Source organism: Equus quagga, chromosome 1 (assembly GCF_021613505.1).
Source record: "Equus quagga isolate Etosha38 chromosome 1, UCLA_HA_Equagga_1.0, whole genome shotgun sequence".
Taxonomy (NCBI): domain Eukaryota; kingdom Metazoa; phylum Chordata; class Mammalia; order Perissodactyla; family Equidae; genus Equus; species Equus quagga.
In genome coordinates this window covers 138,593,260-138,619,777 of record NC_060267.1, presented here as the reverse complement: position 1 = coordinate 138,619,777, position 26,518 = coordinate 138,593,260, and the positions used below count along the sequence as shown (strand labels likewise).

At 45.9% G+C, this 26,518-nt stretch overlaps 1 protein-coding gene across 7 annotated transcripts in view; it reads left to right on the top strand.

Annotated features, from left to right (window-relative positions):
• Positions 1 to 26,300, top strand: part of KLHL18 (kelch like family member 18) — a 57,291-nt gene extending 30,991 nt beyond the window's left edge. For 5 of the 7 annotated variants that reach the window (XM_046640421.1, XM_046640465.1, XM_046640446.1 and 2 more), the window contains 9 exons: positions 4,122 to 4,252; positions 6,252 to 6,392; positions 10,557 to 10,755; positions 13,520 to 13,680; positions 14,951 to 15,087; positions 16,651 to 16,888; positions 20,446 to 20,550; positions 22,193 to 22,304; positions 23,043 to 26,300. In XM_046640421.1, the coding sequence (XP_046496377.1) occupies positions 4,122 to 4,252; positions 6,252 to 6,392; positions 10,557 to 10,755; positions 13,520 to 13,680; positions 14,951 to 15,087; positions 16,651 to 16,888; positions 20,446 to 20,550; positions 22,193 to 22,304; positions 23,043 to 23,429 (1,611 nt within the window). In that variant the 3' untranslated portion in view covers positions 23,430 to 26,300. The remainder of the gene's footprint in view (positions 1 to 4,121; positions 4,253 to 6,251; positions 6,393 to 10,556; positions 10,756 to 13,519; positions 13,681 to 14,950; positions 15,088 to 16,650; positions 16,889 to 20,445; positions 20,551 to 22,192; positions 22,305 to 23,042) is intronic. The other 2 variants (XM_046640429.1, XM_046640475.1) reach the window with 2 other exon arrangements.
• The last annotated feature ends 218 nt before the right edge of the window (positions 26,301 to 26,518 follow it).

The following is a 26,518-nucleotide window of genomic DNA, read 5'->3' as shown; positions in this document are numbered from 1 at the left end:
AAACAAGAAAGACCTCTTGGAAGTTAAACAAGAAAGACCTCTTGGAAGTTAAACAAGAAAGACCTCTTGGAAATTAAAAATATGATAGCCAGGGTCTGGCCCCATGGCTGAGTGTTTAAGTTTGCACACTCTACTTGGCGGCCTGGGGTTCGCTGGTTCGGATCCTGGGCACAGACCTACATACTGCTCATCAGGCCATGCTGTGGCAGCGTCCCACATGGAAGAACTAGAATGACCTACAACTAGGATATGCAACTGTGTACTGGGGCTTTGGCGAGAGAGAGAGAGAGAGAAAAAAAAAAAGAGGAAGATTGGCAATAGATGTTACTTCAGGACCAATCTTCCTCACCAAAAAAACCCCCCAAAAGATAGCCACTGTAAAAAGCTGCAATAGAGAAATATTGAAAGATAAAGTTGAAGAAGATTCCTGGAAGATACACCAAATGAAAGAGATGGAAAATGGGGGAGAATAGATTTAAAAATTACAGGATCATTCCAAGAGGTCCAGCACCTGACTAATGGAAATTTAGGAAGTGAAAAAATAGGCAATAGAGAAATTACCAAAGAAACGGTATGAAAAGATATTCCCAGAACTAAAGTAGTGTCTATAGATTGATACAGTGCAATGAATGAAAGAAAACTAACACTAAGATTTCAGAACTTTGAGGATAAAGAGGATGTCCTAAAAGCTTTTAGAGATTGCGGTCACATACATGGGGTTAGTATTCACAGTGGCACTAGATTTCTCAAAAGTAACAAGCAAGAAAACAATGGAGTGATACCTTCAAAATTCTGACAGAAAAAAATATCCCCAACTAGAATTTTATAGCCAATTAAACTAGCCCCAAGTTTAAGCACAATAAAGACATTTTCAGACATATTGTGCATGTGCCCTGTAATACTGTGATATAATAAGAAATATACATTTAGTCTTTGTCCTTGGTTCCTGGCACAGAGCACCTAAAATTATTGTAATTTCCTGAGTGGTAGGGGTGGTAGAGTATCTTTTGTTACAATATTTCATCTTCGTTCCTAGTTCTGATACAAGAGCTTCTAAAACCCTTGGAATTTTCTGAGTGATAGAGGTGAGAGGAGCAATCAACCATACCTGAGTTTATGCTAATGAGGTAACTCCTTTTGGGCCCCTAGGTGGCTTCGGGATTGGGGCTGATTGCCAGAGGAACCAATCATGTGATTAGAGGCCCCACCCCTTGACCTCTGGAGAGGGGAGAGGGGATAGAGATTGAGCTAATTACCAGTGACCAATGATTTAGTCAGTCATGCCTACATAATGGAACTTTCATAAAAACCTTAAACAGCAGAGTTTGGAGAGCTCCCAAGTTGGTGGACATATCCATGTGCCAGGAGGGTGGCATGCCCCAATTCCACGGGGACAGAATCTCCTGTGCTTGGGACCCTTCTAGACCTTGCCTTAGGTACTTCTGCATCTGGCTGTTCTTTTGTATTTTTTATATCACCTTTATAATAAACCAGTAATAGTAAGTAAACTGTTTTACCTGAGTTCTGTGAGCCATAATAGCAAATTGTCAAACCTGAGGAGGGGTTTGTGGGGAACCCCCACCCCCCAGCTTTATAGCCAGTCGGTCAGACGTATGGCTGGCCCAGACTTGCAATTGGCATCTGAAGCAGGAGCAGTCTTGTAGGACTAAGCTGTTAACCTGTGGGCTCTGTACTAACTCACAGTAGTTAGTGTCAGATTTGAATTAAATTGTAGGACACCGGGTGGTATCTAGAGAGTTGGCGAATTGGTTGGTATGAGAAAAAAACCTGCATATTTAGTGTCAGAAGTGCTGTGAGTAAAAATAGTTTATAGCACACCCTTTCTTAGGAAACTCTACTAGAAGACACTTTGCACCAGAACAAGAGAATAAATAAGGAAGCAGACTAAATGGGATCCAGGACACGGTATAGGTGAGGTGAAGGGAATTCCAGAAGGACAGTTCCAATAAGGATGTCTCAGGAACAAACAAGAACAAGCTGCTAGGGTACCTGATTGTTGAACGTACTAAAAGGAGTTTTACACTTTTTTATCATCTCCAGGGAAAATAAAAATTATACAAAAAAGGAAATGTAATCATAGTATACATCATGGCTTGACTACAGATAATATTCACATCTACTTAATAATGCAATCCTTAATATTAATTTAACCAAAATTTGACATACTTTGGGAAGATGGAGAGAGTAAGTGGAGTAGTATGTGAAGAGAGTGTCAGAACAAAATCCTAATCTTCCATCATAAAAATTAAATAGGTAATGTAATAGTTATCTTTTGCTGCGTAACAAATTACCCCAAAACTGAGTGACTTAAGATAACAATTTTTTTTTTATCTCATCATTTCTGTGGGTCAGAAATTTAGAAGCAGCTTAGAGACCTCTCATGAGGCTGCAGTCATCTGAAGGCATGACTGGGGCCGGAGGATCCTCTCCCAAGCTCACTCAGGTAGCTATAGGAAGAGGCCCCAGTTCCTCTTCTTATGGGCCTCTCCTCAGGATATGTTGTTATCTGGCTTCTCCAAGAGCAAGTGATACAGAAGATACAATAAGAGGAATTTGCACTGCCTTTTATTACCTAGCCTTGGATGTGACATGCCGTCATCACTTCTGCTATATCCTGTTGACCATGCAGACCAACCCTGAGACACTGTGGGCGGGAGCTGCACAAGGGTGTAAAGGAGGCAAGGGGCCTGGGAGGCTATTTGGAGACTGACTACCACAAATAGTAACTAAAAGTGAAAATTCAAGAAGTAATATTATAGGCATATTACTTAGAAAGGTGGAGATAAATACCAGCAGAAAGAGGTTGCTCCTAGGAACGGGAATGAGAACAGGAGCAGAAACTGCTGGTTTTCATTATAAGCCTTGTAGACCAACTTTAAGACATATTTGTATGTATTACTGTGATTTTTTTTTAATTATGAAAAACCGCCAAAGCACACAGCCATTTAATGTCCCCAACACCAGTAGTAGAGCGATACATGGATTATATAAAGCACTCGTAGAATCTGAATCTGTTAAGGATCCTTTGGTATGTGGAAGATAGTGTGTGTGATCTTGAAGGACAGTTTATAGATAATAAACCTAAAGTTCAGTGAAAAAGAGGACATAGTGACAACCTGAGCTAGAATCCTTGAATATACGTGACACAAAGAGATGAGCATTAGGTAATGAGATGCTCTGGCATTTCACTAATGTGGAACTCAGGTGAAGGGGGAAAATAGACTGTTTTGCTCTTTCTGAAGAGTAGAAAGTTCTTAAGTGGAGTTGTTTATGTGGCTTGGAGCTATAAATGGCAAAGCTTATTAAAGGAAATATCCTTTTGGCAGATAGTTGGAAAGCACTTTATAGAACTCCCCAGGCTAAGAGTGTGTCGGCAAGGGTTTGATACAAATTGGAGAGAGTCAGCCTCTGTCGCTGTGAGAGCCATGCGCCTGAGCCCTGGGGGTCACGCCGAGTACTGGCCAGTCCACAGCACCAGTCATTCCAGCTGGCTGCTACCAGTGTCATTTGCCTCCTTCAGAGGAACTTTGGGCTCCTTGTGGTCTACCACAGGTTGGTTGGTGCCCAAAGACCACCCCCTCAACATTTGTGCCCATGATGCCTGCTCTGTGCTTGCTCCCCACGTATGCCCCGTATTCAAGTCTGGTGTCGTTTCTCCTCATCTCTTCCTGTTACTGTGTATTTACTCTTCTTGAGGAACCTACTGTTAGGAGCTCCAGGGTTCTTGGACAGTTTATTCCATTCACCTTCTAATAAAACCGGGCTTGGGATAAAGCATTAGAGAAATCAGGTTGGTGGGGGAGTTGGGAAGGGTGCAGTGAAGACTGCCGTATAAGCAAAAACTACCACTTGAGGCATTCAGGTTCATGTTTTTTAACCATTTGAATACCTCATTAAAACATATTGTTGACATTCTTTTACTATAACTGAGTATATTGAATTTAAAATCCTTCAGGGTCTCCATGATAAGCCTCCGCTGTCATGTACTGGGATGCCTTCAGTACCATTCCAGTGGGCAGAGGCTTAAGTTGTGGAAGGGGCAGATTGGGTTGTTGTATTTTCGTTCCTCAGTGTCTGTCTGTATTTTACTTTGCCCACAGATTGGGGACCACAAATTCAGTGCTCACCGGATCGTCTTAGCAGCCTCAATCCCATACTTCCATGCTATGTTTACAAATGACATGATGGAATGCAAACAGGATGAGATTGTAATGCAAGGAATGGACCCAAGGTACTAACTTCCTCCGTTAGGTTTCACAGGCTTTCCAGGTGCAGCTCCAGCCCTGTGTTTGGTGCCATTCGAGGGCCTGCAGCAGGACATAGTATCTAGCACGCACTCAGCAGGTGATTAGTAAACAAGGTAGAACCTCAGCCAGTGGCCTGAGACAAAGTTAAAACGAGAGTTTCAATGTATTTTTACTCCGTTAGAGTAACACGTTTAATAGGAACTAGGTACCCAGATTTTTTTAAACTAGGACTGGGTACAAAGGTGGTGGTGTATTATTCTCTGCACTTTTCTGTGCTAGCCATTTTAGCTGGCAAAATAATTTTTCAAATAAGTGTCTTCATTCATTACTCTTCTCATCAGTCTAGAACAGTGTTGTCCAGTAGAACTTTCTGCAGTGATGGAAATGTTCTATTTGTGCTGTCCAAAATGGTAGCCACTAGCCACGTGTAGCTATTGAGCACTTGAAATGTGACTAGAGGCACTGAGGAACTGAATTTAAAATGTATTTCATTTTAATGCATTTAAACTTAATTTTAATTAGCCATGTGTGCCTAATGGCTACTGTATGGGTAGGGCAACACAGGTGTAGAAGGTGGCAGATATTGTGGTTGTTTGGTGAATGAGAAAATTGAAGCTAAAGGAGGTCAAGCCCAAGGTTATCTAGTTAGCCAGTAACCTGTCATTTTTTGCCTACCCTCTTAATCTCATAATGTTTAAAACTAGAGGGAAAGGTGCTAGGAGACCGTGGTGCCCTCTAGATGATTGAAGGTGATTTGCCCCAATACATGGAGAGGATTTATATACCCACCGCAAGGCAGAAGTCTAAGGTCAGCTACTTGTAAGGAAAGACACAGAAGTGGGTCTCCACGGGCATTTGTACACCATCTTCTCTGAGGTCTGTGTCTGAAGGAGCTGTGCTAATCACCATGCACAGTCCAGGTGCTTCATTTAACAGAGATAGACTGAGCACCTTTGACTGTGCTGCAGTAGGCACTGAGGTATAGCAGTGATAAAACAGAAAGCACCTCTTATTGTGCCAACTTTCTAGTAGAGGGGATCTGGCAGTAAACAAATACAAGTGCCTGACATGGCTGGGAAGTGAAAGTGATGTGAGACAAGTAAAGCAGAGTAAAGGCTAGCGAATGATGGTGGGGGTCTGTGCTATTTCAGGGTGATCAGGGAAGGCTTCTGTGATGAAGTGACTTTTGAACCAAGACCTTAATTGAAGTGAGGGAGTGAGCCATCTGGGGGAAGAGCCCTCCAGAGGGAACAGCCAGTGCAAAGGCCCTGAGGTGAGAGTGTGTTCAGCATGTTGGAATAGAGTGAGGGGGCAAAGAGTGGAAGGTGATGAGGTCAGAGAGATGGAGAGGGGCCAGACCACCTACAGCCCTATAGACAGGTTTTGGATTTCATTGTCAGTGTGAATTGGAAGCCAGAAAAAATGTTGGAAATCTCATTCTGGAAATTTATCCCAAAGAAATAATCCAAAAACATTATTTATAATGGCAGTAAGATGGTAATAGCTATTATGCCTACCAATAAAGGAAATAAATTATAGCATATTTACATGTTGAAATATTATATAGCAGCCACTAAAAACAGTAAACGTGAAAATAGCGTAGCAACATGGGAAAGGCCTGTGTAAGTTTTATGTAATTATATCCATACACTTTATATGTGCAGGTGAACATGAACTAAAAATGAGCCTAAGAAAATGACCCCTGTTGACTCATTCAGTAGTGAGATTGTGGATAATTGCTTTCTCTTTTTAGCATTTTCTGTGATAAAATTATTTCGGCAGTAAAGACAACTTAAGTAGAATGAGTCTTTGGCTATGGCGAAATAATTATTCCGTTCAGATAGCTTCTCAAAGGGCATGGGCTAAATGGATTTTAGAGCAGAGCCCATCCATTCCCCAGATAGTAATGTCAGCTCACTTAAGACTTGAGTCTCCTGTGGGCCAAGACCCATCTCTGAAGAGCCTCTTTCCTCTTTCCTCTAGTGCCCTGGAGGCTCTGATCAACTTTGCCTACAACGGCCACCTTGCCATTGATCAGCAAAATGTCCAGTCATTGCTAATGGGGGCGAGCTTCCTGCAGCTGCAGAGCATCAAAGACGCCTGCTGCACGTTCCTCCGAGAACGGTGAGGTGATGTGATGGGCCTGGCCCGGGGTGGGGAGCATGACCATTTCATTCCTGGAATCCTCTGCCAGTTTGCTGAGTCTTTGGGGCATACAGAGTTTTATGAAGAGAGTGAGCTGGGAAGGTTACTCTGCAGAAATGACCTTTCTTGAAATCAATATCAAACAGTGCCCAGTTCTTTGGGATGAACCTTTGAGGAACGTGATTTATAGAACCCTGCCTGTATTCTCCCCTGGCCTGACACGTACCTCTTCTTCTGGTCCTCTCTCTCCAATCTGACCAGCCACTAATTTAGCTGCCTGTTCTCACAAAACCAATGTATTCAGTGCTCCTTAACTCTTCCACAGACATCTCCATCTTTGTTCAGCTCCTTCCCCCTCCTTGAATTTCTTGACCTTCCTCTTTCCTTCAGCTCTGTAAGAGCCCACCCAAATTTCACCTCCTGGAATTCTCCGTCTGCCTCAGTCCCCTGGAATAATCATTGTATGCTCTTTTAGGGTAAGGACCATGGATTATACCTCTACCTATGTCAGGAACTTAGCAATGACCTTTTGATGACTGAGCAGATAAGACTCTTCCTCCCCCTCAAGAGGCAGAGCTCTCAGTCGTAGGGTAAAAGACACCGTTTAATCACTAGCGGCTTGGGTGTGAGGGTTAGTGCCGGGCTATACACAGGCAGGGAGAAACCAGGACAGCAGCCCTGTGTCTGTGGTACTCTCCAAGGCCTGGCCTCCACCTGAGCTACCCTGATCACCAGGTCCCTGGCCTTAAGACCAGCATTTCTCCTATCTCAGATCTGCCCTCCTGAACCTCATCCTCTCTTAGAGCTGACCTCCCTGTCTCCAATTCCTGTTCCACCAATCCAATTCACTTAGCAATTCTGTGGATCATGCCTGCTGTCCACATGCTGCCCCTATGGTGCTCATAGATATCACTGAACACTGCTGTATGTGCGGCAAGTCATAATACCTGTGGTGATGATGCCTACCATGCAGGGATGCTGTCTGCTGGGCATGGATGAGTGGTTTCATCATGAGGTAGGTGGTCCTTTTCTGGGTTTTGTAGATGGAGACCATGTAGTGAGTGGAGCCCCAGAGCCTGGCTTGTTCCTACCCTGGGATGCCTTCTGGGTTCTGCTGGAGGGATACATGGGTGAGGGGTCACATACTCTCTTTCCTACTCATTTGTAAGCTTCTTAAGGACACAAACTGTGCTTAGTCCATTTCTCTGTTCCCACAGAACTTGGAGAATGGTTTTCTGATTAAGTAGGCACTCTGGAAAGGACTAAGTTGTCCACCTGACCAAGGGAACAACAGCTCCACCTAGGGGCTTTTGAGGTCATCACTGTCAACACTGGATCCTGTCTCTATTATAAAGTAGTGTCACCTAAAAGATGCTTAGAAAAGTGATTTTTAGACGAGTGCAGTTTTTACGTGCACCAATGACATTTTAGGAAAACGTTCTTAAAACACAAAGCCTGATGTTTTGAGTCTGTCCTTGACACTTTTTCGTTTAGCTCTGCGAGACTCCTTTTGAACCTTAAACTCATACTTTATTCCTGTTTTATTCCTTGCCACAGGCCCCATAGGCTTGGCCTGCTTTCTGTTTTCCCTCCAACAGTTACTGTCGCTGCCTCTGTTCCTTGGGGTGGTTCTCCCCAAGCCTGGCTGCAGAGTATGATGGGGTCTCCCAGCTCCCTGCTTCCTATGTGCCCTTGAAGACAAGCACATGGCCCTTCAGTTTCAAGATTTGATTACCAACGACCTGAGGGAAATCATTCTGAGCAGTAGTGGAAAAAATGGTGCACGACAGAGCACAGAGAAACCACAAAGCCATCACAGTTGTTGGAACAGTAGTTCCTGAGGCCACTCTGCCTGTTAGAGCTTCCGCCTGCAGGTTTTTTTTTTTCCTTGTGGCCTTTTTTCCCAGCTTTCAGATGTATGGACCTTCTTGTTTTTAGGTGAGCACTGGCGCTGTGTATATTCCAAAACTCTTCTATCAGAACTGGACTAGAACATCAATACGTCAATGAACCAATCCACTAACTTAATTCAAGTCACTGCTTCCTGCCTCTGATCAAGCATTACATCTTGTGGCCTCCTTGTTTGCAAATTCAAGCTATGTCAACCACTAAGGAGGTTGTGAAGTAGCTAATGAAAGATGTGGGCCTCTATCTACCCTTTTGGTTTATTTTCTCTCTCATCTCCCTCCCACTCCTGAGAGGGCCCCTTTCCGGCCTGGTAGCTCTCCCTCGTCTCTCCCCACTAATTGCCTCATAGACTTCCCACATCCCATCCTGCTGGATGTGAAAGCCCAGTTCAGTTGAAGGTGTGTTTTTTGTTCAATATTATGCCAAGCCAGTCAAAGACAGCCAAAGGTAAGGTACAGGAATCCTAATCTGAGAGGGAGAGGATGGAAATGTATGCCAATCAGCAGTATTGATAATCCTTTCTCATGTCTTCAGACTCTATCCAGTACCCAGTCTATGACATTTTGAATCCTCCTCTTGAGTTGATGTCAGAGCAATAGGGATAAAAAAGCACATGCTGTAGAGGCCCAGGGAAGGTTTATCCTCTTATCTGCCATACGTGTGTAAAGTGCTTTTAACAGGTCTTGTTCCGTCACCATAAGTGCTCCAGGAGAAAGGTGTTATTTGACAGATGCCTGAGCTGACATCCTGGCCTTGAGCCCTGTGTTTCTCACTGGCCATGCTGCCTTGTCCCTGTGTTGCTCGGTGCTCGTGTTTCCTTGGCCTTTGGAAATGCACGTAGGTTTCCGAAGCAATGGACAGAGCCAATTCAGGCTGGATGAAACAACAGCTTTGTAGAATTTAGACTAGTGACAAAGCCGGGCTCCTGAGATGCTGTGCCTCTTCAGTCCCTGACAGGTCTGCTGCTGTAGGACAACGGTGATTATTAGTTAGTGAGTCTAACTTTCTGCCTATAACCTGAAACAACATGGAGGAAAAGGAAAAGAGAGAAAGCATTCTAGTGAAAAAAGTAAACCTGGGCAGTTTTAACGTGTTAAATACCATCTCCCTCCATAGATTATCAGTCATAATATCAAAATAAGAGAAGGCCCATCCCCCAGTGGCTGCTGCTGTCACCAAGATTTCAGAAGCACATTGGGCTCATTTGGGATTTTCTCAGATGCAATAGTAGTAGGAAAACAACCATAATAAAATCAAGACAGCAGCTAACTTCATACCAGGCACCATGCTGAGTGCTTTTCCTACATTCTTACTTAATCATGGCCAGAGCCCTAGGAGATAAGTAACTGTTGTCATCACCTTTTTCCAAGTGAGGCTGTTACTGACACTTAAGGAGCCTAAGGAACCCGCCGAAGTCACCCAGTGAGCAGCAGGGCCAGGATTTACTGGGTGTCCCTGGCCCCATGAGTGCAGGTCTGCCTCAGGGTCATAGGAACGTGCACAAGAGGCCAGGGTTCGGTCTCACCATCACTGCTTGCTTACAGAGGGACTATGATCACATTTCTTAGTTTCTGTGAGCTTCAGTTTTCCATCTAAAAGTGAGAACAATTGCTACTTTGCAGTGTTGTTTAAAAGATTTTAGAAACTGTGTGTGAAAGGCCTAGCAAAGTACTTGGCTCACTGATGGTGCTAGTAAGTGATAGCCGCCGCTGTTGTTTCTGCGTGTCTGAACAGTTAGGCCCAGAGCGCCTCTTTCTGTTTAAAACAGACAGAAGTGTAAGGGTGCTGATGTTAGAAAAGTCATCTCTTTGCTTGGTTTAAACTCTTATCCTACAACTCAGTGCCTTCCTGGTGACCAGAGGTGGGCACTCAACCAAGAATGTCAATGGCTGAAGGAAAGCATACAGGTTTCCCAGTACGCGTTCTCCTATTCTTGTCTCCTGAGAGCTGCTCCGCGGGACTTCCCAGAGAGTTCATTCCACCTAGACACAGAGCACTAGGCCTGAAGGCAGGACCTTTGAGGATAATCTGTCTTAATTTTATACCTTTCCAAGTTGAGTCCCAGAGAGTCATGTCTGATGTCACACAGGGAGTTTTTAACAAAGGTGAGGACAAAGCTTGTTTTTTTTTTTTTTTTGCTTCTGTGGCTCCACCCAGAACCAACCTGAGAATAATCAAAGATAACATTCTTTCTTTCTCTAATTTTTTTCTTTTCATCTTTTCTTATGCCAAAAGGCTTCACCCCAAAAATTGCCTGGGTGTACGCCAGTTTGCTGAGACAATGATGTGCGCTGTGCTCTATGATGCGGCCAACAGCTTCGTCCACCAGCACTTTGTGGAGGTGTCCATGTCAGAAGAATTCCTGGCCCTGCCCTTGGAAGACGTGCTTGAACTGGTGTCTCGGGATGAGCTGAACGTCAAATCAGAGGAGCAGGTCTGCAAAGCACGGCAGCATTCTGCAGGCGACATGGCTGCTGCTCTCTCTAAGCTTTGTTTTCTGTTTTTGTTTTTTTTTACAAAATGAAGAACATGATGTATATGAAGCTATTTATTATGGGTTTGTTTTATTATTTCCTGTGCATTTTCATGAATTTTTTTTTTACATTTTAGTGTGTAAAGAATATTCAATTGATTTTATCAACCCTACTTCCTTATTCTTGGGTGTTCAGGTTATTTCCAATATTTACTATTAGAAATTATGCCACTGTGAACTGGAAATAAGCATAGATAACTTTTTGAAAGAGTCTTATTCTAAAGAAGAGCAGAGCATTGTGGCAGTCAGTGGGGGTGAGAATATGAAGTCAAGTGGGGTGTTTTTTTTTTGAGGTGAGAGAAATTGTATTTTCTCTGCTGATGGGAATATTCCAGAAGGGAGGGAAGAATTGGGGATGTAGGAGAGACGGGAGAATAGTTGCTGGAATGATGTCCTGGAGTGAGAAGAGACAGAGTCTGGGACACAAGGGGGGTGTATTTGATAGGACCGCAGGCCGTTCACATCCACCACCGCAGGAGGGAGAACAGGACACCCCAGATGCAGGGCGAGGGGCGAGTGGGAAGGGAGATACTGGTAGAATCTGTTGATATTCTCTGCTGAATTGTTTCTTTTATTTTCTCAGCTGAGAATGAGAATAAGGAACAAGTGTTAGAAATGTGAGGCGAGGTCAAAAGATATGAACTAGGCCTCTAGGAGAGGGGGAGAGTAAATGGTTTTTGTTCCTCATTTTGATTGATTTGCGGATGTTGAACCATCCCTGTGCCCCTGGTATGAATCCCACTTGATCATGGTGTATGCTGTTTTTAATGTGTTGCTGTATTTGGTTTGCCAATATTTTGTTGAGGATTTTTGCATCTATGTTCATCAGCAATATTGGCCTGTAATTTTCCTTCTTTGTGTTGTCCTTGTCTGGCTTTGGGATCAGGGTGATGTTGGCCTTGTAGAAAGTGTTAGGAATTTTTCTGTCTTCCTCAACTTTTTGGAATAGTTTGAGAAGGATAGGTAATAAATCTTCTTTGAATATTTGGTAGAATTCTCCAGAGAAGCAGGGGGAGAGTAAATGGATGATGCTAGGGAAAAAGAGAGGACTTTCTAAAGGAGCCAGGGCCTGATGAGATTAGCAGTCACATATTTAAAATAAATTGGTCAGCTCTGTTGTGTTTTCTGTTAGCCGCATATACTGCTGCAGGTGCAGAATAGGGGGTGAGTTGAGTTTAAAGAGCTGGACTTTACTGGGGGGGGGGGGGGGGGGGGGGGGGTAAAGATTTTTTCCAGGTGAGTGTGATTAAGGGAGATAGGAGTGTAGCATGGGAATTGAGGGCACCTGCATAATAACCCATGGAACCCATGCTGGATGAGAGAGGTGAGGAAATAGGCCAGAGGAGGGACCTGAGAGGGAGGTTATGGAAGGGTCAGCAGTGTCACAGGCTAAGTGGAGGCAGTGACTAAGCTGGAAGGATTAGAGGCAATAGTCAGGCACTGGTATACTTAAAATAATGGAAGATGTAAAGCTATTGGCAGAGCAAGATGTGGATGATCATAGGGTCCTTGAAGGACAAAGAAGACATCTTCTGGGGGTGGTCAAGGAGAGCCTAAACAAGAGTGTAAGGTGTTAAGAGTGTAGGGTGTTAGTAGTCAGAGAGGAGTGAAGGATGATCCTTTTTGTTCAACAAAGGTGTGGTGCAAGTTTTCTTAAGAGGATAGTGAGTAAATGTTACTTTGAGCAGAGGCTGGCACGGGCTGGATGAGTGAAGGGTATTGAAAGTTTGGACCTGGCCCTGCAAGCACTGGAAGCACTACTGAGGCAAGGCCTCTGCCCATTTGGTCAGTTGGGAAGTCTAATCAAGGTCCATGGCAGAGCAGCTTGGGATATTTGAAATCAAGAGTCCTAGTCTATCATGAAGCTGTGCTTCAGCAGGAGGAGCTCCAGCCTCCAGGAGGCAAGCCATAGGGAGGTTAGTCCCAACTTAGCTCCTATCCTTAGCGTCTGAAGAGCCCTCACCCCTGAATATTAGAGAGCAGTAGAAAAATGGACCCTGAGCTTGGCAGCATGGGTGCTGAGATTTAGAGGAAAGAGCCCCATCCCAAGAACAAAGAGTTCTGTCTCTAGCTCTTCCACTAGTTAATATGACCTGTGGCAGCTCACGTTTATTGGAGTGATATGTTCTGTAAGGGCTGTAGGGTTTTGGAGGGAGATGTTCTTGTGGCTGGAGCCATTAGGGAAGGCTCCTCAGAGAACATGGGGCTGGAACCAGGCCTTAAGGGGAATGGGTTTGGATAAAGACAAGGAGATGAGGGGGCATTCCAGGTGAAGGGGACAGCCAGCCTGGCTAGAGTAGGGGGTGGTGGAGAGAGTTTAGGTTAGGAGTAGGGTGCAAGAGCAGCAGGAAGGAAGGTAAACAGGTATTTTGTTGTGAGGCAGAAAGGATTAAGGAGCCATTGTGGGTTTTCATTAGAAAGTCATAATGAAAGCCAGAAAACTTTTCTAGTAGCCTAGGCTTGCGTTGCAAGAGACTGGACTGAATGGAGTAGCTGCAGAAGTGGAGAGAAAATAATGGCTTCAGGAGACAAGCGGGAGGAAAGATTGATGGGTCCAAGAGACTGCCTCAGTGTATGCAGTGGAGGGTTTGAAATTGGGGGTACAGGGATGTGGCCTCTGGTTGGAAGGAGTTGCTGCTAGAACTTCCACTCTCTGTCGTGGCAGGTCTTTGAAGCCGCATTGGCTTGGGTAAGATATGACCGGGAGCAGAGGGGGCCCTGCCTGCCCGAGCTGCTGTCCAACATCCGCCTGCCCCTCTGCCGGCCCCAGTTCCTGTCAGACCGAGTGCAGCAGGATGATTTGGTGCGTTGCTGCCACAAATGCAGGTGAGCAAATGTGGGCCTGCACAGGACACTGCCTGGACAGAAAAGAGAACTTGGCCACTTAGGCCATTTCTGTGCCAGCTCAGGGGAGGAAGGATTGAGAGTGGTCAGTCTTAATTCATGGCACACGGATGGATCTGCTTTCTGTCTAGAACCTGGGGAGCCTGAGTCTTACACCTTGGGCAGAGAAATGTGTCATGTGGGAGCATCAAGGTAGAAGGAGCTTCCTCCACTCAGTTATCTGAGGATTTCCTAGCATCCCCATCCACTGAGCTATTTATGAACCTATAGGCATCTGTACTGCCTGCCCTGACTCTGTTCACACCCAACAGTCAACTTAGTGCTGACCTCCTGGTGCTCCTTGCCCTCTTCAGTGAACATTAGTCAGTGTGCTGGCCTCAGGTGGGTTTGCCATCTACAGTGATGGGCAAGGGGGAAACATGTTCACCAGCACGAAAAATTTACCCAGAGTAAATCAATGACAACATGGTACAGCAGAGCTACCAAAACAGGTCAGAAGACGGCAGCCCTATAGGAGGATTGTTATAAAAGTAGAGCAGCAGAAAAAAATGTTCCTCCTCCTTCAAATTGCTTGTCATAGTCACAGCTAGTTCAGGAGGAAGTCAGTGGCTTAGTGTAAGCGGTGTGAATGTGTGTGTCAGATAAAGGTCAAGGCGTGGCTGAGGTAGCCGAAACCTTGTGATGAGCAGTCTCAAGGGTGCTGTTGAGGAGTTTAAACTTGATTTTCTGATAACGTGTAGTTATCAGAGGTTCTTAGAAAAACAGTTTGGACTGAGTGAGAGGTGGAATGGAGGGTGGGGCTGGAGGCAGGGAGCAGTCAGGAGCAGCTGGCTTCTGCTGCCATGGTCCAGGTGAGAGTTGGTTAACTGCAGGGCGTGAGCCACAGGGGTGGAAAGGAGGAGCTGGGGCTGAGTGGTAACTGGATGCAGGCTGCTTGTTGAACCTCCCCAAGGCCAGCTATTCAAGGCACAACCCTGTTTGTCTTCTGCCAGGTGTATGCCTGTTAGAAGATACTCACTCTGACTAAACTAGAGGTGGGCTCTACTCACCTTGCCTCTCCAATTTTGAGCATGTTTCAGTAGCTGTGTATGGTTTCCTCTGGACTCACCTGGGTTCTTTGAGAGCCTGAGTTCTTTGAGAAACCTTCCAGGTTTCCGCTACCGTTGTGAGTGAGGGAGCCAGGCTCAGAAATACAAATGTGGACCAAGTGGGGAGAATACCTCCTGTCCTAGCATCTTGCACCTTATTCCAGGGACCTGGTAGACGAAGCAAAGGACTATCACCTCATGCCAGAGCGCCGGCCCCACCTGCCGGCTTTCAGAACTCGGCCTCGCTGCTGCACGTCCATCGCTGGGCTTATCTATGCCGTGGGGGGCCTCAACTCAGCAGGTATCTTGCAACTCCCCTTTGCACAGCCCAATCTCGGACTCCATGGATGAAGAAGCACCAAACAACCTAGCCTGGCCCTCTGGTTCCTCTCCTTTGTGTGTCACCACCTTTGTCCCTCTTGTTTTTATGTAATTGTTCTGCAGTTAGAGCATGTCAGATATTAATACCATTGGATTAGAATATGAGAGCTAAAAGGACCTTTATAAATCCTTGAGGCCTAGCCCCTTTACCTTACAGATGGGGAAATTGAGGCATAGAGAACTTTAGCTACGTTTACACAAGTTGTTTTTGGCAGAGCAAGGACTACGACTCAAGCCCTGATTCCTGAGCCAGCACTCTTTCCCTAATATCACGTTGGCTATGGGATTTACACAGCCCTGGATAGGATGCAATCAGAGACCCACTTCTGTTACCAGGCTAATCACATTTGGTCACATGGATCTCTGGGGTTAGACTGAGAATGTCACCATAAGAAGGAAGATTCTCCAAATACACAGGGTCTGTCGTTGTCAATAATACTTTTTACTCTTCACCTCTTACCTCCTGTGAAACACACACAAGCTTTCAGTCCGTGTGTCATTGGCAGCTCTTGTATCATACAGTCAGGTTTTTGGGAAAGCTCCTTGGGGCCCCCTCTCCTCCTGCCCACCCAGGCACATTGCAGGGAAGGAGAGATTTAGCAGAGAGGGCAGTGTGGACACCTGAATTTTTGCAGTACAGTGGCACAGGGAGTTGTCACTTCTGATGTGAAGGCCAGGCCTTTTCACGACGTCAGTCAGGTTTGTGGGAGGTGGGGAATTGCTGGGCAGTCCTGGGCAGTTTTGTTTTTAATTGAAGGTTAATGAGAGGTGGGTACTAGTCTCTGCTGCTTGTTAACCATATGACTTGGAAAAGGTGAGACCTCAACTAGTTAACTCTGGAGTGTGGCAGGTGCTAAGTGTCCCAAAGCAGAATAAAACAGGCAAGGGGATTATTTTATTTGATCCTAAAAAAACCTGACAAACAAAGTAGGGTTGGAATTATCATTCCTCGCTACTATGACTACTATTTATTTACTTATTATTTATTGAGCACTTAATATGTTCTAGAAGTATGCTAGGTGCTTTACTTATTATATCATTTCATCCTCACGGGAGCTCTGCCATAGAAATTATTTCTGTTTCACATGTGAGAACAGAAGATGGGGATACAAAGCAACTTGCCCAGGGTCACTTGTTACTAAGTGAAAGTCGGCATTGGAACCCATGCCATTCTCTGTGGGCGAGCCTCCTGCATTGGGGAAATAGTGTATCCAGTTGCCTTCATCTTTGGCTTTAGGCAGGTGGAGTACCTCATTGCAACTTAAAACTGCCCTCTCTAAAAAGTAAGTGCCTCCTGTCTGATTCTGATTTTCCTTAAAGAATTAGGTTTGAGGGTCCATCGTGGCTGAAATTTCTTAGTGGGCCCTTCTGGCTTGAGTAATTCTGTGGGAGGAGCTGATAGAATCAAGTCAAACGTTCCATGTAATCATTGCCCAGCAGCTGTGATCTAAACGAGTGGTCTCCTTTGTTTTAATTTGAGTAGCAAATTTTTATGCAGGTGATTCCCTGAATGTGGTGGAAGTGTTCGACCCCATCGCCAATCGCTGGGAGAAGTGCCATCCCATGACAACAGCCCGCAGCCGCGTCGGTGTGGCTGTGGTGAACGGGCTTCTCTATGCCATCGGCGGGTATGATGGCCAGCTGCGGCTGAGCACTGTGGAGGTCTACAACCCGGAGACAGACACGTGGACGAGAGTCGGGAGCATGAATAGCAAGAGAAGGTATTCTGGAAGCCTGAGCATACACACTGAGCATCTGGGGAGCGCCATGCTAGACAAGCAGACACACAGGGGCACATAATAAAGTAAATACAAGTTCTGGCCTGGGAATTTCCTTCAGCCAGGCCAGCCACTGCCAGTACCTCCTGGGAGCCAGCCCCCATCGCTTAAAAGTAAAATCCCTGCCTTGTCCTATGAGGAGCTTGGGGAGACGAGGCACAGACATGTGGAAGTTGTATTGTTATTTAAATGCCAGTTAAGAACTGAAAATGTGTGTTATGGAAGATTCGGGGAGAAAGAGAAACTGGACTGGAACGTCTGGAAGATTTCAGGGAAGAGGTGGGATTAAAGTTGAATCTTAAAGAATAAGGAGGATTTTATTAGTGATAAAAGGAAACACGAGGTGTTTTTCTTACTTTCTTTCCCCCAGGGTCCCTGTCAGACTTATGCTTTCACTACCCAGAGAGTATATGAACCATAGTAATGTTCTTCAATTCAGGGCTGCCACACATTCCCCCGGGCATGAGCACATAGGTTTGGTGAGGTGGACCAAGCTTATATGTCTCTTAACACATTCCTACTACTTGTTTCCTCCATCACTTGCCTGTTCACATTTCCTCAATAAGAAGTGGGATTAGAGGACATCCAGTTAGTGCCTCCATTTAGTCTTCTTAGGGCTAAAGTGACAGGTGGCATCTTTCCTTACAGCCGACATGTGTGGAGTATTTACCCAGTTGGACAGTGGGAGCTTTGGAGTGGAGGGTGTAACTGGACAGGTTCTTCCATTCTTCTCTGCCCTCAGTGAGGCCGCACAGAAGAGTGGTTTCAAATGGCACTCTGATGTTTCTCTTCGGGACTGACAGAGGAGAGGAAAGCAGTCCAGGGCCTCTACTGTTTAACCAGAACAGCTCTGTGTTTCTCTCTTTTACATAATGAGCTTCCTTGACATATGCCCAACTTTAGGGGATAAAAGCTAAGTGAAATTTTTTTTTTGAAAGGGGCAGTTTGAAAACTACTGGACCAGTTGCTTTTTTTTTTTGAGGAAGATTAGCCCTGAGGTAACATCTGCCGCCAATCCTCCTCTTTTTGCTGAGGAAGACTGGCCCTGAGCTAACATCCATGCCCATCTTCCTCCACTTTATATGTGGAACGCCTGCCACAGCATGGCTTGCCAAGTGCTGCCATGTCTGTACCCGGGATCTGAACCGGCAAAACCTGGGCCGCCAAAGCGGAACGTGCAGACTTAACCGCTGCGCCACTGGGCCGGCCCCTGGACCAGTTGCTTTTTAAGGCCCTTTCTGCTTTGTAATTCTGTGGTGTAAGTATTTGCCTTACAGACCCCTTTGTCTGCTCATGCTTTGGGTTTTCTACTTGTAAGATCTCATGGCTGCAAAAAAAAAAAAAAAAAGATTCAGTGACTGCATATGTGCTGAGGAAGAAGAGTCAGTGTGGAAGTCCTTTGCCACATAAAAGTGTCATGGCCATAATACACATGTTCTGTGTTCAGCAGTGTTTGTGTGTGGCCTCAAGTCTGGAGGAGTCTGCCTTTATATCAATAAGACCAGATTCACAAAGGGTCAAAGTAAGTTCCTTTTGGAAGGAAAAAATATGTCCATGAGATCTGCTCTTCGCAAGGCGGTGAGCTGACGCTCTCCTGGTTCCTTCCACCGGCTCCACCTCGGGGCTTCCTTTTCCTCTCCTTGGATCCTTTGCAGCTTTCTGTGGCCTTCAGTGACTCATTGCTCCCTGTCTCCAACCATGAGTGCCTTTTTCGCTCTGACTGCAGTCAGTTGTTCTTCCTTTATGTCTGCTCTGGGCCACTGCCTTGCTTTCAATGTCACAGGGTTTGGAGTATTGTCTGGAAGGAGAGTCCTCTGGGTGATCCTTCCCCTCGCTGTGGCTAATGCCTTGTTATTAGTAGCATGAGCCCAGCTCCATTTCATCCCCTTTAAATTACAAGCTACCTTAAAATGTTCTCAGTCACTTCTCTCCTGACATCCCACACAGCTCTCTGTTCCTGCCCATCGGTGACAACCTCCTTTCTGCCATTGTCGTTCCTTCCCCTATCGTCCATGGCACTTCTCTCATGGACTATTCCAGTCTACACAGATCAGCATTTCCCCTTATCCTTTCACACTTGTCTTTACCACTTAGTTGACAGTTAATCTTACATGGTTTTTTGGTACCACTTAATTCATATTGTTGTTGAACTCCTGTGTTACTACTACTGTCTACTTCTAGAGGGATAGTGACCTATCTAGTGAATTTGTGATCTTCCCACAGTCCTTCCCTAAGGCAAGTTATTTTCCTATCTCAGGCTGTTTTAGAGTCTATTACCATCTCACTCAAAGGGACATTATGTGGATCCGTTTGATTTGTTATGTACATTTGAAAGGTGGCAGTAAGCCTGGTATATTTTATTTTCCTGTTTGTAAGATACCCAGATTCATTTTTAATCTTCTCCAGCATCAGGTTTGAAAACTGACTCGAGCAGCTCGGCATTTGTGTTTAATTTATCCTGAGGCTCTGTCTAGAACAGATTACATGATTATACCAGACGCCTGGGTCTTTGATATTAGGGAGGTTGGCATGGTGAACAGCATGGGAGTCAGGCTTGTCTCATTTTACTCTGAGCATGCCTCTCACTGGGCAGCCTCAGCAAGAGAGCCCAGCCTCCCTGAGCCATGGCTGCTCATCTGTACAGTGATGATGGTGATACTTCCTTGCAGCGTGTGGTGAGGGTGGAAAATAGCAAGTGTAGAGTACCTGACATGTGTAGTAGGCGTAACAAACAGAAGCTGTTGCATCACCCATTAAGACAAATTCAGGCCATGTAGGCCCACATATGTGATGAAAAGACATCTGTCAAACTTGATAGTGAATTAAATGGGAAAATCAGGGTAACCCAGCAAACATATGCTGGGGGCCTGTTATGTACAAAGCACCACCCTAAGCTCTGTCAGAGTCACACAGATGAAGATCCCTGTCTTCCAGGAGGTCCACACTTGTTAAGAAGTGGCAGGTAGATTCCCAGTTTCCCATGGTGCCAGAACGTAGCACCTGTGGGCAGGAGCTTTGGCTTGTTCACCACTCTAATCCTAGTGCCTGGGACAGGTGCCTTGTGAGTGCCGAATGCAAATCTCATGAGTGAGTGAGTGACTGTGACAGGTGCTGTCATAAAGAAGCTGCTCTGGAAGTGTGGGGCTGGAAGAGAGTAATTCTTGCTGAGAGATCCAGGACAGAAAGAGAGAGAGAGGAATTTGACCTGGGCCTTAAAGGTAAATTAGAGCCTGAGCATGGCAAGGTGTAAGATGAGCATTTCAGACAGATCAAGGACTAAGAAGAAATAAGGAGGGAGGTAACCGCGGGCAATGGGGTCGGAGGCAAGAGGAACCACAGGGCAGCTTCTTTCCCTTCAATTTTATACCTTAGTCAACATACATGGGATTTAGGTGTTTTCTAGAAAGAGTCATGGGTGGTTAGGTTTACTTCTCAGTGACATGAGGGGCTGCCCGAGGAATTCTGAGGCCCATGTGGGATGACAGTTCTGTCTGTTTCAGTGCCATGGGGACTGTTGTGCTGGACGGGCAGATCTACGTCTGTGGGGGCTATGATGGCAACTCTTCCCTCAACTCTGTGGAGACCTACTCACCTGAGACGGACAAGTAAGGACTCCAGCTCCCCTGGGGCAACCGGAGCTTGCTAAACAAAGATGAAAAATTAGAACTGTAGCTTTTTATTTAAGCTTCTCAAGGATAGAGAATATCGTACCTTTTTAGCCCCTATAGTACCTTGCATATAATTGGTATATAAAAACCTTTGGTTAAATGAATGAGTGATTAAATAAATTTTAGAAGCCAATAGTCTACATAGATACTTGGAAACATTCATTTAATAGTGTGTACCTCTTAGCTAAATCAGCCCATTTTAATGGAAATGCAGAAGAAAGGGGATAAAAAATAGATCAACAGCACTTTCTAAAGTAGGATACGTATGATTTGGGTAGGATATGATTTGGGGGAAAAAAGCAAGGAAAAAAAGTTACACGGTCAAATGGTCAAATAAGCTTGGAAAATGTTGGTATCTGTACCACCAGAGTCCTTATCTTTCCAATTGACATTTTAAAGGCTCTGAAAAATTCTGTGGTAGGAAACCCTATTTAATCTCATTTTATATAACATCTATCACCATCTTATGGAATTATTTTGTGGAACACTCTGGAAAACAGGGGCAAGGTTAACCCAAATTTTTCATTTCGGTATTTGAATCTTCTCATATTATGTAACAAAGTATAAGCAAATTTTAGTTGAATGGCTTCATCAGAATGCTTTTAAGTCAATATTCCATTCACTTAACCAACTTACTGTGTATTGGACAGCAATATGGGTATCTGAGATCCTTAAATAGCACCCAGTCTGCTGGGGCCACAGCGCGTTGTGATCATTCTACCCTGGAGACCTGTGTCTGGAGCTCTTGGGCACAGAGTGGGGAACATCTTCATCTTCCCCACAGTGGGGAGAGGCAGGGTTGCAAGGATGTCTTCTGAGGGGAGACCCATCATGGATAGACAGTGGGACATGTGCATCATAGGCAGAGAGACATCAGGGAGAGGCTCAGAGATTAGGAAAAAAAGTGCTCAGTGTGACCAAGGAGCAGGCATGGGTGGCACATGGCAGGAGGTAATGCGGGAAAGTAGATGAGGACCAGGTGATAAAGAACCACATTAAGGAACTTGGGCTCTGCCTTAGAAGAAACAGTGAGGAGCCACTGGAGGGATGTGCTGTGTGGAGTCAGGATGGGCTGGTCTGAAAGCCAGGCCACCTGTAAGGAGGCTGTTGCAGTGGTCCAGAGGAGAAACCAGAGGTAAGATAGTGGGGATGGGAACAAGCAGTGACTAGGAGGCAAACCAGAAGGGACGTGGTTGACCACAAGAATGTTGAGAATGAGGGAGAAAAGGACATAAAAACGCTGAGTTTATAAATACAGCAACTTGATAGCTCATGGTCCCAATAGCAAGACCAGGGAGTCCAGAGCAGGAGCAGATCTGTAGAAGAGAGAGGCCTTGTTTGGGACCTGCTGATTTTGAGCACCAGTAGAGAAGACTAGCTTCAGATCTGAGGCTTGGGCAAGAAGCAGCAGCCAGAGAGAGCCATCAGCAGAGGTGGTGGGAAAGAGGAGATAAGAGGTGAGGAGATTGTCCAGGGCGAGAGGGAACACTGCACAGTTTGCCCAAACCCTCCTAAGCTGTCAGGAGGACAGCAACACCAAATCTCATGGCTCCCTTCCTACTTTGGTTCTTTCCCGAAGGTGGACAGTGGTGACCCCAATGAGCTCAAATCGCAGTGCTGCTGGGGTTACAGTCTTTGAGGGCAGGATATATGTGTCGGGTGGCCACGATGGTTTGCAGATCTTCAACAGTGTGAGTATGAACTCATCCTGGGCTAAGAGTACCTACTCCTTCCATCTTTGAGAGTCAAAGGCAATTCTTTGGAAAAAACTTCAGCTTTGCCATTGCTGGGTAAAGTATCATCTAATGAGGTGTCGAGCCATCTGCTGTGTGCTCTGAAATTCTTTCAAGAATGGGAGCCAGTGTGCACAAAGGAGGGGCAGAGTGTAGCCATGCCACCCCCTCCCTGACCCCCACCCTGTTCTGTTTTCCATTGAATGCTGTTTGAGACCTGGTGAAATTCCCACCCAAAGTAAGCTCAATTATATACAGTGTGAATTTGCAAACAGTTGTATTCTGGATAATTTGTTTGCAATTGAATTTATTCTTTAAAAATACCTCGACAGCCATTTAGTGGTAGTTCCATAGTGTCAGTCAGTGCCGTGGTAGAACACACTCTGCACAGATTTCAGGAGACCCGGTATGATCCTGGCTCTGTCACTACATAGCAGTGCATCCTTGGGCAACTCCTTTGTTTCCCCAGATGTAAACAGGAAGTGTCAGATGAGGTGATCTATAAGTCCCTGTAAGCCCAAGAGCCAGTGTGCAGTTGAGGAAACTGGGCACAGAGCCAGAGCACACACTGGCAGAGCTCCTCGTCCCCAGACCTGTCACTGGAGTCTGACAGTGTGTGGGCCACTGTGCCCTGCGAGGTTCCCCTGTGGCCTGAGCTTTGGCCCTGACTCGCCTGTACCTCTCTCCCCACTGCAGGTGGAGCACTACAACCACCACACGGCCACCTGGCACCCGGCAGCTGGCATGCTCAACAAGCGCTGCCGGCATGGAGCTGCCTCCTTGGGAAGCAAGATGTTCGTCTGTGGGGGCTACGATGGCTCTGGCTTCCTCAGCATTGCTGAGATGTACAGCTCTGTGGCAGACCAGTGGTCCCTGATAGTCCCCATGCACACACGCCGGAGTCGGGTCTCCCTGGTGGCCAGCTGTGGGCGCCTCTATGCTGTGGGGGGCTATGATGGACAGTCGAACCTAAGCTCGGTGGAGATGTACGACCCAGAGACGGACCGCTGGACATTTATGGCCCCCATGGCGTGTCATGAGGGAGGGGTTGGCGTGGGCTGCATCCCTCTCCTCACCATCTAAGGCAGAAAAGGTGGGATGTGGTGGGGTAGGGATCTGGTACAAACATAGGCACTTCCTTCCGGGAACAGTCCCTCTCAGGAGAGGCAGTGGACCAGAAGAGGGGGTGAAATGTGAGCTTGCCGGAGGTACAGTTTTTCCAGGTGCTGAAGTCCTGCCTCACTGTGCTGCCCTTGTGACCTTCAGGCCTAGGTCATCAAGATGCACAGCATGGGACAGAAGCCTCTCTGGGTCTTGCAGCTGGTGACACGGGACTGCTTTGCTGGTCCACACGTACACAGGCTCCATCCAAGCCCAGCTCCCACCTGCCACAGCTCTGTGGGCCACCCACTTGCAGAAGGCCTTCCATCTGATGCTCCTCCTCGCCTGCTGTTCTCCAGCCATGGGGTGGCCAGTTTGCCATGAGGTGGCTGCAGTGGCCAAGCCTATTGGAAACTGGGGTGTGGCTGAGAGAGGGACATACTCCAAGTGTTCTCACTGCCTGCAGTGATGCAGCCAGAGCAATGTGCTAGTTGCACACAAGCACCTCCTCCTTCCATCTTAGGGCACAGAGGATTTTTGACCTCATTGCTGGGTAAGCAGGGAGAAAAGAAGCTTTTCCTATGCCTAATTTTGGGATTTCCATGAGGTCTTTTTCATCTTGTTCAGGAATAACAGAAGGAAAAAAAAAGATACTTGAAAGAAACTGAAGGAAATTTAAACAAAGAAACACTTGAAAGAAACTAGAAAGAAAAATACTTTTTTTTAAATGAACATTTTTTGCAAGAAGAAAATGTAAAAGACACTAAAGGCAAAAAAATGTGTTTAAATGGAAAAACCACCCAACATGAAAAGGGCGGTATCTGCTTCCACATTCGGATCCCAGGGTCCTGAGGCCTCGCACAGCACTTGGGGTTCCCTCTGAGCCCCAGTGTGTCTGGAATCAGTGCAGTCTTGACTGGTCCTGTAGCAAGGTGCTCATGGGGTTTGTCTTCACACCCACCATCAGAGGACTTTTTTAATCATAGGCTTAGTGAGTTGGCTGCATTACTGCCACTCTTCTAGGTGGGAGCTCCCAGCTCATCGCTGGAGGCTCCAGATGCCCCTGTGGTTACCTCCCACTGCCACCATGACGCTCATTCAGATTCTGCACTCCCACTTTTCATTCCTTCCTTAGTTGACCAGCAGGAAACAGCAGGTCTAGCCAGCTTCTCACTTGCCCATCTATCTATCATTCTTGGATAGTTCTCCTCATTATAATGCTTCTGGGGCACATTGACCATTTGTACCTCTAGAACCTAACCAGGGACTTGGTCCTTCCACCAGCCATGGGCTGGCTTGGTCCAGTAACCTCGTCTACCCAGCCAGTCCACTATCCTCCATCTATTCGCCAATTCCAGGGGTCTGGCCTCCCTTCAGCCCCTGGCAGACTGACCAGCAAGATGGACCTTTACATTCAAGCAAAGCTGGCGTTATGATATAAAGAACTAAAGGCTGAAAGAATCTCTTGCTGCTGCAAAGAACAGATTTTATATTTCTTCCTTTTTGATCTTAGCAAATGACCTCTTGAAGAGACTCCATGCTCCTTCTTCCTCCTCCCTGGATGGGACCTTGATGCAGCACAGCGGGCCCCAAACAGGAGGACGCTTTCTATTACCAGTGCACTGGGCAGTGGGGCTGTCCTTCAACTGCTGCTGCCAAAATCTGCTTTTATAAAATTCTTCCAGTAGAGACTAAAAGAAAATATAATTTCTTTAATGCAAGACTGGGTCTTAGGGTCCCAATCTCCACCTGATTGGTCTCCTGTCCCTTGCTGCCTGCCTGGGGTGGCCTGGAAGCCTGTTCAGAGAGGCACAATGTGGAGCCTGAAATCCCAGGACTGTGAGGTTTACCAGTGTGTGCAATCGCCATGTATCCAGAGGGAAGTACCTTTGTTACCTGCCACTTAGGAGCTGGGCCTCTGCTACACGCACTTGAAAGTGGTGTTTTTATTTTATAAGGCTCAGCAATCTGATACAGTTTAGCCTGGGCTCGTGGTGGAGCTCTGGCATTTCTCCTTCCCTCTTGGTTTGCCTATAGAGGTAGACTCAGAAGGTAGTTGGGGTCTGTGTCTCCTGTTAGAGAGGAGTCTATCAGTACCTGTCTCATTGTTATAAGCCCCTTTCTTCTGTGAATTTGAAGCAGCACTGACTAGCCTGGACTGTGAAAGTGTTAGGAATCAAGCAGTGGGCCTCTCCAGGTCCTTAGGATGCTGGCTGGCCCAGATTTTGCCGTTGGGGATGATAGATCATTTTCCGATGGTCTGCTGCTCTTGTGGTGGCCTTCCTAAGTCAGTGTTAGAAGTTACACTGCTGCACCTGAGGTCAGTGTTTCCAAGAGGAAGTCAGTGCTTGGTTCCGGGCTCTGAGCACAAGTGAGCAAACACCACCATTTTCACACTCTTCACAGTAGGTTCCTCAGTCTGATGGTGAATGTCTGTTTGCAAATGGTTGGTCTGGCCCTTGGGTGTGGGAGCCTTTCCAATAACACCATGCAAGAGAGAGACATCACCCAAGGATACTGTGAAAAGGGTGTAAGAAGGAGGTAGGACAGACACTGTGCTCAGTGGACCTTGGGATCTAGCCCAGCTCTGTGCAGAGGACTGGCATTCACTGTCCTTGGCCATTTCCCCTTCTTAGATAACACACACAGCCTTCTCTTCTGTATTTCATCTGAGATCAAATCCAGGAGGGGAGCTGAAGACCAGCCTTTTTATTTGACCACAGAGACGTGACAAGGTAGAAATTCTGTTCCTCCCCTCCAATTTGTTTCCCGGAAAATCTTACTTCCTTTTATTTATAGAATGCATGTCTTTTGTGTTAAGAGACCAAAGAGAAATAAAGAGTACACTCCTAATATCTTCTTGCCCTTTCCTGATTTATTTTTTAAATATTAAAAATAAATATTTTTATTGTAATTCAGTGAAAAAATATATTGGACAAAGTAAAAATATTCCTGTGAAAATAAGGGAAAAGCCAGACGTATAGCATAAGCAATCTTTGGAGAGACATGTGTGTATTTTATAAGAATGGGTTCTGGTGAAAAATATGCAAAAGACTTAATTAGCATGTTGC